The 14,005-nt window shown below is 40.9% G+C and overlaps 1 protein-coding gene across 2 annotated transcripts; it reads right to left on the bottom strand.

Annotated features, from left to right (window-relative positions):
• Positions 1-4,136: 4,136 nt before the first annotated feature.
• LOC110502845 (uncharacterized) lies at positions 4,137-11,528 on the bottom strand. 2 transcript variants are annotated; one of them, XM_090217400.1, is made up of 5 exons: positions 11,427-11,528; positions 9,392-9,559; positions 9,148-9,251; positions 6,126-6,228; positions 4,137-5,814 (listed from the first exon to the last, which is right to left on the bottom strand). In XM_090217400.1, the coding sequence occupies exons 2-5, from the start codon at positions 9,507-9,509 to the stop codon at positions 4,871-4,873; spliced, it is 1,269 nt and encodes a 422-aa protein (XP_090073526.1). In that variant the 5' UTR covers positions 9,510-9,559; positions 11,427-11,528; the 3' UTR covers positions 4,137-4,870. The 2 variants fall into 2 exon arrangements, with proteins under 2 accessions (XP_090073526.1, XP_021436854.1); XM_021581179.3 differs by lacking the exon at positions 11,427-11,528 and having other exon boundaries at positions 9,392-10,516.
• Between the last annotated feature and the right edge of the window lie 2,477 nt (positions 11,529-14,005).

Raw genomic sequence — 14,005 nt, 5'->3', positions numbered from 1 at the left:
ACCTGGAAGAGGTGAGACCAGCACACTGTCAAAAAAAGGAATAAATCCAAAACTGAGCCTTGAATGGAAAATCAAGACGTTTATTAGAACATCGTGCCCAAAAAATCATAGTGCAAGAAAGGTTTAAAAAAAAAAAAAAAAAAAAAAAAAAAACAGGTCATCCTCAGTGTAAATCGTTGGCACACAAAGTTCCTCATCCGTGTCCTAGTCAATGATACCAGTACTGCAATTTAACTAGGTTGCCTAAAACCGTAGTAAACATTTCCCAGACAAGAGATATTATGCATTGTCACATTATTAGTCATCTACCTTCATAACAGCACAAGACTGTTTTACAGAATCTTCATTTTCTTTGCTTGGATGCTCCCAAACCTGCAAAAGTTGTTCCAACACTTTGCCCACAGAACTTCCATTATATCAGCAACATGTACAGTTGAAGTCGGAAGTTTACACCTTAGCCAAATACATTTCAACTCAGTTTTTCATAATTCCTGACATTTAATCTTAGTAAAAAGTCCCTGTCTTAGGTCAGCTAGGATCACCACTTTATTTTAAGAATGTAAAATGTCAGAATAACAGTAGAGAGAATGATTTATTTCAGCTTGTATTTCTTTCATCACATTCCCAGTCGGTCAAAAGTTTACATACACTCAATTACTATTTGGTAGCATTGCCTTTAAATTGTTTAACTTGGGTCAAACGTTTTGGGTAGCCTTCCACAAGCTTCCCACAATAAGTTGGGTGAATTTTGGCCCATTCCTCATGCCAGAGCTGGTGAAACTGAGTCAGGTTTGTAGGCCTCCTTGCTCGCACACGCCTTTTCAATTCTGCCCACAAATGTTCTATAGGATTGAGGTCAGGGCTTTGTGATGGCCACTCCAATACCTTGACTTTGTTGTCCTTAAGCCATTTTGCCACAATTTTAGAAGTATGCTTGGGGTCATTTTACATTTGGAAGACCTATTTGCGACCAAGCTTTAACTTGACTGATGTCTTGAGATGTTGCTTCAATATATCCACATAATTGTCCTACCTCATGATGCCATCTATTTTGTGAAGTGCACCAGTCTCTCCTGCAGAAAAGCACCCCCAAAACATGATGCTGCCACCCCCGTGGTTCATGGTTGGGATGGTGTTCTTCAACTTGCAAGTCTCCCCCTTTTTCCTCCAAACATAACAATGGTCATTATGGCAAAACAGTTCCATTTTTGTTTCATCAGGCCAGAGGACATTTCCCCAAAAAGTACGATCTTTGTCCCTATGTGCAGTTGCAAACCGTAGTCTGGCTTTTTTACGGCGGTTTTGGAGCAGTGGTTTCTTCTTTGCTGAGCGGCCTTTCAGGTTATGTCGATATAAGACTTGTTTTACTGTGGATATAGATACTTTTGTACCTGTTTCCTCCAGCATCGTCACAAGACCCTTTGCTGTTGTTCTGGGATTGATTTGCACTTTTCGCACCAAAGTACGTTCATCTCTAGAAAACAGAACGCGTCTCCTTCCTGAGCAGTATGACGGCTGCGTGGTCCCATGGTGTTTATACTTGCGTACTATTGTTTGTACAGATGAACGTGGTACCTTCAGGCGTTTGGAAATTGCTCCCAAGGATGAACCAGACTTGGGGAGGTCCATCATTTTTTTTACTGAGGTCTAGGCTGATTTCTTTTGATTTTCCCATGATGTCAATCAAATAGGCACTGAGTTTGAAGGTAGGCGTTGAAATACATCCACAGGTACACCTCCAATTGACTCAAATTATGTCAATTAGCCTATCAGCCATGACATAATTTTCTGGAATTTTCCAAGCTGTTTAAAGGCACAGTCAATTTAGTGTATGTAAACTTCTGACCCACTGGAATTATAAGTGAAATAATCTGTCTGTAAACAATTGTTGGAGAAATTATTTGTGTCATTCACAAAGTAGATGTCCTAACCGACTTGCCAAAACTATAGTTTGTTAACAAGAAATTTGTGGAGTGGTTAAAAAACAAGTTTTAATGACATACACCTAAGTGTATGTAAACGTCTAACTTCAACTGTAGCTGCATCTATCCAAATTAAAAACTTAAGTCCACTGTAAACGCTATGTGTATTATAAGAAATCAAGATGTTTTTGTAATTTGCATAAGGCTGGAACTGTTACAAAATGATAGCCAACCATGGAAAAATCTAAAACTAAAGGGAATTACTATTTCATATACGATAAATAATACTATGAATTAGAGCACATTGAGAAATGGTTGGAGCTCAAGTCAATTCATGTAAGGAACATAGTCTACTGGTAAGAAAATAAAACATAATAAAAAAATATATTGTATAATTACTGTTAATTTACTGGTGTGATTGTTCAAGGATGCCATTTTGAAAAGTAATGTTTAAGCAAAGTCTTACAGTATTTTTGTTGTATTGCACAAACAAATTGCACTACACAGGGAAAAATTGATGGTGTGTTCATAAAACCATGGTCCAGTCTACTCACTTTTATTTTTTTATTTTTTAATTTTATTTCACCTTTATTTAACCAGGTAGGCTAGTTGAGAACAAGTTCTCATTTGCAACTGCGACCTGGCCAAGATAAGGCATAGCAGTGTGAACAGACAACACAGAGTTACACATGGAGTAAACAATTAACAAGTCAATAACACAGTAGAAAAAAGGGGTCTATATACATTGTGTGCAAAAGGCATGAGAAGGTAGGCGAATAATTACAATTATGCAGATTAACACTGGAGTGATAAATGATGAGATGGTTATGTACAGGTAGAGATATTGGTGTGCAAAAGAGCAGAAAAATAAATAAATAAAAACAGTATGGGGATGAGGTAGGTGAAAATGGGTGGGCTATTTACCAATAGACTATGTACAGCTGCAGCGATCGGTTAGCTGCTCAGATGGCAGATGTTTGCAATTCGTCGCAGTGGTGGGTGGTATAAGGTGCTTTAGTGACAAAACGGATGGCACTGTGATAAACTGCATCCAGTTTGCTGAGTAGAGTGTTGGAAGCAATTTTGTAGATGACATCGCCGAAGTCGAGGATCGGTAGGATAGTCAGTTTTACTAGGGTAAGTTTGGCGGCGTGAGTAAAGGAGGCTTTGTTGCGGAATAGAAAGCCGACTCTTGATTTGATTTTCGATTGGAGATGTTTGATATGGGTCTGGAAGGAGAGTTTAGAGTCTAGCCAGACACCTAGGTACTTATAGATGTCCACATATTCAAGGTCGGAACCATCCAGGGTGGTGATGCTGGTCAGGCGTGCGGGTGCAGGCAGCGAACGGTTGAAAAGCATGCATTTGGTTTTACTAGCGTTTAAGAGCAGTTGGAGGCCACGGAAGGAGTGCTGTATGGCATTGAAGCTCGTTTGGAGGTTAGATAGCACAGTGTCCAAGGACGGGCCGGAAGTATATAGAATGGTGTCGTCTGCGTAGAGGTGGATCAGGGAATCGCCCGCAGCATGAGAAACACCATTGATATATACAGAGAAAAGAGTCGGCCCGAGAATTGAACCCTGTGGCACCCCCATAGAGACTTGAATTCCTAGTATACAAAACAGTTTGAACAAAAAGCTAGGTCAATGGAAGTGTTGCTTGACTTTTACTGTGGTCAAACAGCTAAAGTGGGGTGCCTGAACAGTACAAATACAGCCCTGTACAGAAAAAAATGAGTGTGTGTGCATATTTGGTTAGTAGAGAACCTACTGACTATTTTCCACATCACATAAGCTGAGACAGGTAATAAAGTTTATTCTCTACAGTCTAATATGTATTCCATATTCAGTAAATTGAAATGGCGGCTATGGAGGGGGAAGAGTTAAAACCCTGGTTTTATGAAGACACAATCAATAGTTTTTCCTGTGCAGTGCAATATTTGTATATAGAAAAGTGTTATTTATTTGACCTTGGAACATGTTAAAACCCAACTAATGCAAATCTCACTTAAATTTGAACAAAAATGAATCATTATTATTGTTTAAGCAATCATTTTTCATATGCCATGACTAAATACAGGTTATTTACATTTTTCTACTATTACGTGGGGGACTTTTTATTTCATGACCCGGAAGTGCTTACTTAGTGTTGCTGACGAGAGGCTGGTTCTGCATCCTACTGGATGAGTCAAAAAAGTCAGCAATATACTGGCCATTTTCTTACAATTGTTTATTTCACAAAAACACATTTTCAGAGGAAATGTTTACAAAAATAATGTGTGCAAGATAATTCATATTTCAAAATGTCATACATGGGCCTTTGCGAGATATCATTTTACTAGACTGGTTGGCTTGGAGGAGTGTTTTTCCTAAAGAGAGGTAGTATGTTTTATATTACTACTACTACTACTAATAATAATAATAGTAGTAACAATCACTGTTTGTATTGTTCATATATTTCTTGCAGCACTTTTGAAATAATAATGGTACACATTATTAGATACACATACAAAATATTTTGTTTTAATTCCATTCCTTTTGTTATAAGACTACTCCTAAACTGTAAATAACAAATAGCCCAATACAGACAAAATGTGTTCAGTCAAAATGTGAAAGTAGAATTATTCACAAATAACTGTGTTCGTGGTATACTCAGTGACAATACAATCTCCAGCACTAGAGCACCAGAATAGTTTCTCTCTAGGTGAATTCTAAGAATGTGCTTCGCAGCAAACCTCTCCCCACACTGTATGTAGTATCCGGTGTGACGAATGAGATTACTGGGCTGAGGGCTGAGGATGAGTGATAAACAACTTCAATGATAAGAGTTACAAAAACACTCATTCAAAAGTGTATGGAATACTTTTTGGATGATCAACTCCTTCAGTTGAGCCCCCAATTCATTTTTTTGTTCAAGCTGGGCTGGCACACGTTTGGGTATGCTTTCACTCACTGAAAAGTGGTTGGTAAAATACTTTCTTCTCCATCGTGGACACTGATGTGTCTCTTGAGGTGATTGGCCGATATGAAAGTCTTTTCACACTGTGGGCATCGGAACTGCTTGCATCCTTTATGTATGCTAAGGTGCACTTTGAGTGAGCCTGACTGGGCGAAGCGCTTGCCGCAGTGGCTGCAGCCGTAGCGTCTCTCCCCCGTGTGTACGCTCTGGTGTCGCTTGAGGTTGCTGGAGTCGGAGAAGCGCTTCCCGCACTGCATGCAGCTGAACGGCTTCTCCCCGGTGTGAACCCTAAGGTGTGTCTTGAGGTTCTTCAGACACGCCAAAGTCTTACCACAGAAACTACAAATGAACCGGTTACCTGCTGTGCCGTCTTGGTTGTAATTCACAGCTTCGTTATTATGACTGTCATGGGAGACCCAACCATCCGTCATTACCAAGGCATTGGATCCAGTCTCCATGCCTTTTCGCACAGTCATGTGAGGCTCATCTGAGGGCAACGGCACCCTCTGTCTATTGTCTCTGTAAGCTACAGGTTGTTTGTGCTCAGTTATGGAGCGACTCACCTTGTTCATCGAAAAGGGAAAACTATTCTCTGAATCAGAATTAAGAGGTACAACATCCACATGAGAGTAAGAGCACTCAGGAAGATCAGCCCCAGGACCCTGGGTGCTAAGGGTCCCAAGTTGTCTGGGGGGCTCAAACATCATACAATCAAAGCCTGCATGGTCAAGTATTCCATCACCATCTTCCAATGCTGGGGTTTGAGATCTTTTGTTCACACTCATATTTTCATTTGATTCTGGCAAGAGGCTGTTGTCTGTTTCACCACTCACCCATATACAAGAGCTGGCGTTCTCCTGTTTGCTGATTGATTGAGCAGCCCCTGTGTCGATGTTGGAATGCCTTTCTCCTCCAACACGGGGATTTAAAGCTCCTACAACATCAACAACACAGTGTGTGAATCACTGAACTGGATGCTCATGAAGGTAATCAAATACTACACATCAGTCAAAGGATATGAGCAATTTCTGAGAAATGTATTAGTATAAATCTAGTCTAGTCTATATGAAAGCCAAAAATATTGCCATGAAATCTATTGTACTTATAATTAAATCAATTTATGAATTGTACGCAGTACAGTCTAACATTACTGCAATCATTTTACATGACAGTATTCATGTATCATGTTTTTTTCCAAAAGGCATAATAAAGACACTTTTTTAAGCCCGTCTCCCATTTAATTACCGGTACTCAGTCTCTCTCGTTGGTCGTGACTGTCCCAGGCTTCTTCCCGCCTCTCCTCTTTGATGGTAGGTGATTTGGAGTCTCTCATATCCAACGCTACAGGCTGTTGGACACAAGGTTGGGTAAAATCAATTGGGATGCAAGATATAATTAAGCAATAAGGCACGAGGGGGTGTGGTATATGACCAATATACCACGGCTAAAGGCTGTTCTTATGTGCGACGCATCGTGGAGTGCCTGGACACAGCCCTTAGCCGTGGTATATTGGCCATATACCACAAACCCCCGAGGTGCCTTATTGCTATTATAAACTGGTTACCAACATAATTAGCGCAGTCAAACTAAAAGTTTTGTTATACCCATGGTATACGGTCTGATATACCATGGCTGTCAACCAATCAGCATTCAGGGCTGGAACCACACAGTTAAAACTGTGAATAATGCTCTGTACAGTCACAGTCATAAAGACAGCTGAAAAAAATATATAACACAAGAACACTAACAGAACAGTAAACAGGTAAAACAGGATCACTTGATTACAAAATTACCACTAGCATGGGTGGGCTATATGTCATATTTACATTCAGACCTAGGTTGTGTTGATAACCACTGAAATATTAGGCTGCCCTTTCTGAAACTAGTGTGGACAAATGCTTACCTTTCCATAGGCGGAAATCCCAGGGGGGAAAAATATGATTTGTCCCCCACAATATATCACTGTAAACATGATGTCATTAGGCAGATCAGGCAACAGAGGGCACATAGACAGCAGAGCTGGGGACATGTGGGCAGGGACAGACTGGCAAAGACAGGGAGTCTCAGGTAGGTTTGTTGAGTCTCTGTTTGGCAACATTATGAAAGGTTCTCAATTTATTTATTTTTTTTACTTGTAAAATAGGGACATAATTGGAAAATGCCCATGGATACCCCCACTCTCAACTTAAACTGGTGACTGAACTAAGATTTGTTTAAGGCAATGGTATTGCTGTTGTGATTATTTGGGTAGTTTTGGGTAGCGGTAGTTAGGAGTATGGCAAACACCTTATTTCATTTCTAGGAGACAGACTGAGGCAGTGAGGGTGGTGAAAGGGAAAGGGCCAAGGATAGAGACTTCAGAGGACAGTGTCACAGCCACAGCAGGACCAGGTGTCAACCTTGTTGCCAGCTGCACCAGTATAGGAGACAGTGTCACAGCCACGGCAGGACCAGATGTCAACCTTGTTGCCAGCAGCACCAGTATAGGAGACAGTGTCACAGCCACGGCAGGACCAGGTGTCAACCTTGTTCCCAGCTGCACCAGTATAGGGGACAGTGGCACAGCCACGGCAGGACCAGGTGTCAAAGAGCGGATGCTGCCTTCATTAGTGCAGCATTTAGGAACTGGAGAAAAGCCTTTGTAAAATTCACAGCCCATCAAAACTGCCAAACCCACCGCCACCACTGTAACTGTAACAGCACACCAGCTAAATCCAATCAATGTCCAGATATCCAGCGCGTGGAAATGACGAAAGCTACCTTGCACTGTATGAGAAAGCAACAACATTGATTAAATCCATTGAGACACACTCAAGACGATTTGCTGGCAAAGCAGTGGATCACTATAGGGCAGAATTGTTTTAAGTGTTGGATGGTGTGGAGGTTCAGTTTGGCCACCATTTTGACCAGGACAGTCTAAACATTCTGCAAAAGTTGGAAAGAGTGCTTCTCACAGGGGAGTTGGATGAGTCTCTAGATCAGTACCCTGAGCTGAACATTGATTCTCTTTCAGTGCAGTTGCCTCTCTTTCGCAACAAATACCCCTGTAGCAGCCGTTGAGAGGCAGCAGAGGTCCTCAGGAGGCTTCCAGTGCAGGTGCGGGGGTTGGTTGACCAAGTTGAGGTGCTGATCAGAATTTTGCCTGTAATGTACATAAAGACAGGCTGGACAGTCTTGAGGGAAAATATCTGCCATCAATTTGTTGGATCCATTGAAACCCTCAAACATATGTTCAGTTGTTTTGTTCAGTAGTGTGTATGGCAGTGGTTCTCAACCTTTTTTGAGTACTGGAACCCCTGCATATTTTGAGGAAAGGCAGGCAAGGTTTTGAGTGGTCCTCCTCAGGGACCTCCACCCCCTCTATATTATATGTAAAGTTAGTGGAATCCTTGTGCTGCTGAATACGTTCATTACACTTTTTTATTTCATGGACCACTTGACATAACACCATAACACCAAACCTACCCTGTTTGAGAACCCCTGGTGTATAGTATGATATTTGTTATTTTGTTTAGTAGTTTTTAGTCCATGACAGTACACTTACTAATTATTTATTTTATTTAAAATGGTATACTTTGTGTGACATACTTGTCAATAGCTGTTGTTTGAAGAGTTGAGACACTGACTGAACAATAACTAAGTATTTCTGAAGGATATTTTGGTTGATTTGTTTGGGTTTTTCATTGAAGTAGTTCTTTTGCTTTTAGAACTGAACGTATTCTGAGTGCTTTGTTATTGTAAAGATGTTGTAATAGACTCAAACCAGTGGCACATATTTAATGACTATATAAATGAATCAGAAAAAGTTCAATAAAAAGGTCAGTTCAGTGCGGAGACCAACTTTGTGATGGTTCTCAATGGAGATTATTTGAGATGAGATCGCATCATGTTCATTGTATTTATGAAACCTGCGCCCATACAGTGTACAGTACCATTACCACCTACTGGCCTTGCTTGGTATTGCTAGTTGTAAATACAAATACCTGCATACATACTGGACTGATAAGGAACACTGCTATAACTATTATTAGTAGTAGTATTATAATGATTTAAACATTTTAACAAGTTGGGACAACCCTTCACTTAACTACTGTACCTATCAATTACCCAGTAGTAGTAATTATGGTTCCTCAATATACATTTAACATATTACAACGTAGGCTATGTGTTACAGCACTACTTTTGGTGTCCCCCTCAGGAATTGCTATTGAGAGAATGTCATGTAATTGTCCCCTCCAAAGTTGATATCAGATTTTCGCCCCTGTACCTTTCTCTGTGTGGTAGCCTGTCCAGTATCACCTGAGGACTTTCCGTCCCTAAACAGGCTGGTGACCAACTGGGAATCAACTCCTCTCCGACAATGTACCTCGCCTAAAATTAGCAGACAATAGAAATTGTTTACATTCACACACAACACACTTTATCAATGGTGTCTTGATAAGTTGCTTTCTAAAATGATGTAACCTATAAATGTAGTTAGTATGCGTTCTATTGGAACCGCCGAATCTTACCGACTGATGTCCTTCTCGATTCCATGCCAAAGTGAGTTCGAGAACGACTGTGCGCGAGGATTGAGCCTCCCATTCCCGCTCTCGGAGTACTCGCACGAGACACTTTCAGCTCCATCATCCGTAGTTTTCTCCTCAACGCTTCATTCTCCTTCTGCCCTTGAGATATCTCTAAATGCAGGACCGCATAGCCATTGTCAACAAGCTCGCAGATTTCAGCAACGGCCGCGTTAGCTAAAACCTCCATGATGGAGGCTAGCTGAGTGTGAAAAGCAACGTCATTTGCCATTATTTGACCGAAAATGGCCTTCGAATAAGTAATTGTTAATGGATGTGTAGTGTAGAAGCAAAAGGCTGTTGAAAAGTACAGATAGATGCAGACACCTCGAAATCAAATTTGGTGTAGTTCACTAAAAAGTAAACAGAGGACCACCAGCGTCGGTCACCTTTTCTTCTTCTTTGATGAGGTTTAATGGCAGCTGGCATCCAATAAATGTTGCATTACCGCCACCTACTAGACTGGAGTACAACTTCCTAATACTTAGCTTGAAAAAATAAAAAAAGAAATACCTTATCTACACCACTCACAAAAAAAATCAAATAATAAAAAAGTAACACCACCAAACTCCACTATTTAAATATATTTAGTCCTACCTCACACCCTGTAACTCTTCTGATGTCAAATCTCGTATACCCAAATACCTCTCTGCAGCTGTCAACACAACCTCAATTTTCTGCGACTTACATTCCATCCTTGCAGTACAGTTGATAACCATTTCAATAAATGCTAAAAATCAAATCTTACTGAAACATATATCAATTGTTGTCCTATCCCTCTGTACTGGTACAGATCTACTACTCCTTAACGTACGTCCTCTCAGGATCCCTCCCCCTTGACCCATCTTCCTCTACTTTCTTCACTGCCTCAGCATATGACAACTTCTGCACTACTCTAACCCTGGAAACCTCAACCTGCTTCTCTCGCACGGGACATTTCTGATCCCCAGCCCCATGGGAACCCCTACAATTACCACCTACCACTACTTTCCCCAATTTCTTTATCTTCTTCTTCTTTTAGCTTTATTGGCAGACTACAATCGATACGGTGTATTGCTGCCACCTACTGTACGGGTAGTGAAATAAATATATACAAATCCATAGCAACCATACGCTTCTCTTTTCAGTGGCAGGGTCTTCTTCTTCTTCGTGGGAGAGGCAATACCAAAGATGTTTTATAACTAACCCAAGATAGACCAGAGCCTGTCATTTCCAATGGGAGCAAATCAATTAAATCATAGTGGGCAGAACAAGAACAAGCAAGGAGGTGGGCAGGTCCAAGCACGAGCTAGTGAGAGCCTATTGGCGCGTTCTAGCATTTAATTGTATATTTCTGTTATGGAACGCCTACGATCAATCAATCAAATGTCTTTATAAAGCCCTTTTTACATCAGCCGATGTCACAAAGTGCTATACAGAAACCCAGCCTAAAACCCCCAAACAGCAAGCAATGTGATGTGCGAGTGTGCAATAACTAAATTCGCCTTTGCACTCCTTAACAACACCATTTTTGTTTTACTTTTGCAAAGGGTAAAGTCTACAAAACGCAGTCCACTCTGTTTGTTACAGATTCTAGTTTTGGAAACAGAAAATGTTATGGAGATCAAATGTTTCATTGATGAGAAAATTAGCAGAATGGCCAAAAATCCTTCTTGGCCATGTTCTCCCCCTGCTGGCCACTGGGCTTTCTCCCACCACCATATTTGGTAGTAAGTGGAAATGCCAACTGGATGCTTCACATTTTATCTGGTGAAACATCTGTATGGAGCGAGGTACCTCCCAAAAAGTTTAACGTACGTATCGTTAGGCTGGAAAGAAAATCCATCCGTAAATTGGTAGGGTCGTAAGAAAAGCCATGCGTGAAACATTAAACGTAAATGTGAAATTATGTCTGTGAACATACAAACATCATGTTAAGATTACGGACTAATATTTTAGGCTTGAGCAAATAGTGTGATGCAATTCTGATGTACAATAATACCTGTCAGAGTTTTGGCAGTTTCATCTCAGCGACATAAAAACGTACACCAAACGGCCTGTGAGGAGTGCTACGAGAACAAGCATTACACAGTAAAAAAAAAACGTAAGTCAAGGAAACCAGAAATAGTTATCCTGCACGTTTTCAAGTTAAAAGTCTCCATTCTCTATTACTCAGTTGAGTTTACTTCACATTTAGGTAGCTAACGTAATGGATTGATTTGCCAGCGTGAGTCTCGATAGCACTAGCTGTATTGTGCCTACAACAGTGAGGTTTCAGTCCGCTAGGTCTATCTCCACAGCATGGGCATCCCCATGCATGCAGCTTATTAAAATATGATTAATCCAATATTGCATCATCCCATTCACTGGGCTCTGTCTGCAATCATAACCAGCTTTGAGGACAATACAGTGCCACTGACACCGCCGCTACCAAAACCTGCGGGCTCTCCTTCACTGCAGCCAAAGTGAGTAAAACATTTAAACGTGTTAACCCTCGCAAGGCTGCAGGCCCAGACGGCATCCCCGGCCGCGTCCTCAGAGCATGCGCAGACCAGCTGGCTGGTGTGTTTACGGACATATTCAATCAATCCTTATCCCAGTCTGTGTTCCCACATGCTTCAAGAGGGCCACCATTGTTCCTGTTCCCAAGAAAGCTAAGGTAACTGAGCTAAATGACTTCCGCCCTGTAGCACTCACTTCCGTCATCATGAAGTGCTTTGAGAGACTAGTCAAGGACTATATCACCTCCACCCTACCTGCCACCCTAGAACCACTCCAATTTGCATATAGGCTATTTCCTCCATCTCAGCCCAGTTGAAGAGCTTGTGATCTTCATGCAGAACCAAAGCATCATGCGCCTTCAGAAAAGCACCCTTCAGCCTCAGAAGATGCTCTTCTATAGGCATGCAGCCATAGAGTCGAGAGATTGGGGTAGATATTTGGTTAGCTGTAACTCTAAGTAATTTGGCGTCAAGATTATCTGTACCAGGTGACTTGTCATCCGAAAGAGACAACCGCATCCTTTCTACCTTCCCTTTCTACTTGATGAAATTCAAACATGCAATGCCTCTCCTTCAAGATACAATCTTTTATAAGGGTATATGACATGGAGCCATCAGTTGGAATCATAGCATTCCTCAACTTGTCCACTCTGCCTGTAAAATATTCATGAAAGTAGATTGTGATGTCATCTGGTTTTGTAATAAATATACCCTCTGATTCAACAAAAGAGGCAGACATGTTCAAATTCCTACCCATAATAGTGTTCAACGTTCTCCACAGTTTTTCCCATCACCTTTTACTTCATACATTTTGTGCTGATAGAATCCCTTCTTCTTTCCTGTATTTAGCTTAGTCACAAGATTTCTTAATTTACAAAAACTTTGCCTATCAAACAGAGGGACAGATTTATCTGCTACTTTTTTGGCATCATAGCGTTGAATCATTAAATTTCTCAGCTCATCATCAATCCTTGACGCACCGTTTGACCTCATAGTGCATTTTCTTAAAGCGGCATGTTAATCAGGTTATACTTTTAAATAATTTAATAAACAAACTTTGTGACATTTCAGGATCATCCTTACTACACACTTCCAACCATTGCACATTCTTAATCTCATCCACAAATTAGTCCTAATTGAACCCTCTGTATTTTAGTTTTCCTAGTGAGTGCAACCAAGTTATGAACACTGCAACCTAGTGCCACTGATACAGCTTTAGAACAATGTTCAACCATGTTAGTAAAAATGTGATCGATACAAGTAGATGATGTGATACCGGACTTATTAGTGAACATTCTGTTTGGTAATGTCTTAACTTGGGTCAGGTTACATACATAGGTTTCTTTCTCATTGGACAGTTGGTATTCAAAAAAATCTATATTCATATCTCCCAAAAAATGTATTTCCGTATTTCATCAGATACCTTATCCAACATTTCGCAAATTACATTACAAGATATTTCACATCAGCACTAGGTGGCCAATAGCAGCAACCAATTAGTATAGGTTTCAAATGTGGTAAATGCACTGTAACGTCTGCTTCCAACTCACACTTTTCATACACATACACAGCTCACTTTCCAGCCCACTTTCCAGCTCACACTCTCAAACACAAAGATCCCCTGAACGTAGCTCACTCTCCAGATCCCAATCACCTGAATTCTGATCACCTGTTCACACACCTGTATGTCATAATCACACACTAATTATTTCAGTTCTTTGCACCCCATCATTGTGAGGCATTGTTTGTTTTTGACACACTTCTATTTGGAGCGCTGGTTTAACTGTAATGTACTTCTCCCGTGTATGATAGTTTTTGCCTGCCTCACTAACGATGCCTTTCACCTATTCCCTGAATGTACTTTAGCCTATCAGATTTCCTGTTATTAACCTATTGCCTGATCTCCCGGATGACGTTACTAGCCTTTTCCCTGCCTGTACTGTTGCCTTTTTTGGACCCACTGTGTATGACTTTCTGCCTGCCCCTGGACTCAACTACCTGCCTCCTCCTGTGGTCCTTTACAATGAACACCTGCTGCGTCCTGTGCTTGAAACCAGCTCTCTGTCTCCCATCGTGTTCA

This window comes from Oncorhynchus mykiss, chromosome 23 (genome assembly GCF_057628025.1).
Source record: "Oncorhynchus mykiss isolate SJ-2025 chromosome 23, ASM5762802v1, whole genome shotgun sequence".
Classification (NCBI taxonomy): Eukaryota; Metazoa; Chordata; class Actinopteri; order Salmoniformes; family Salmonidae; genus Oncorhynchus; species Oncorhynchus mykiss.
The sequence above is the reverse complement of the archived record's forward strand: the minus strand, read 5'-3'. Positions and strand labels throughout refer to the sequence as shown.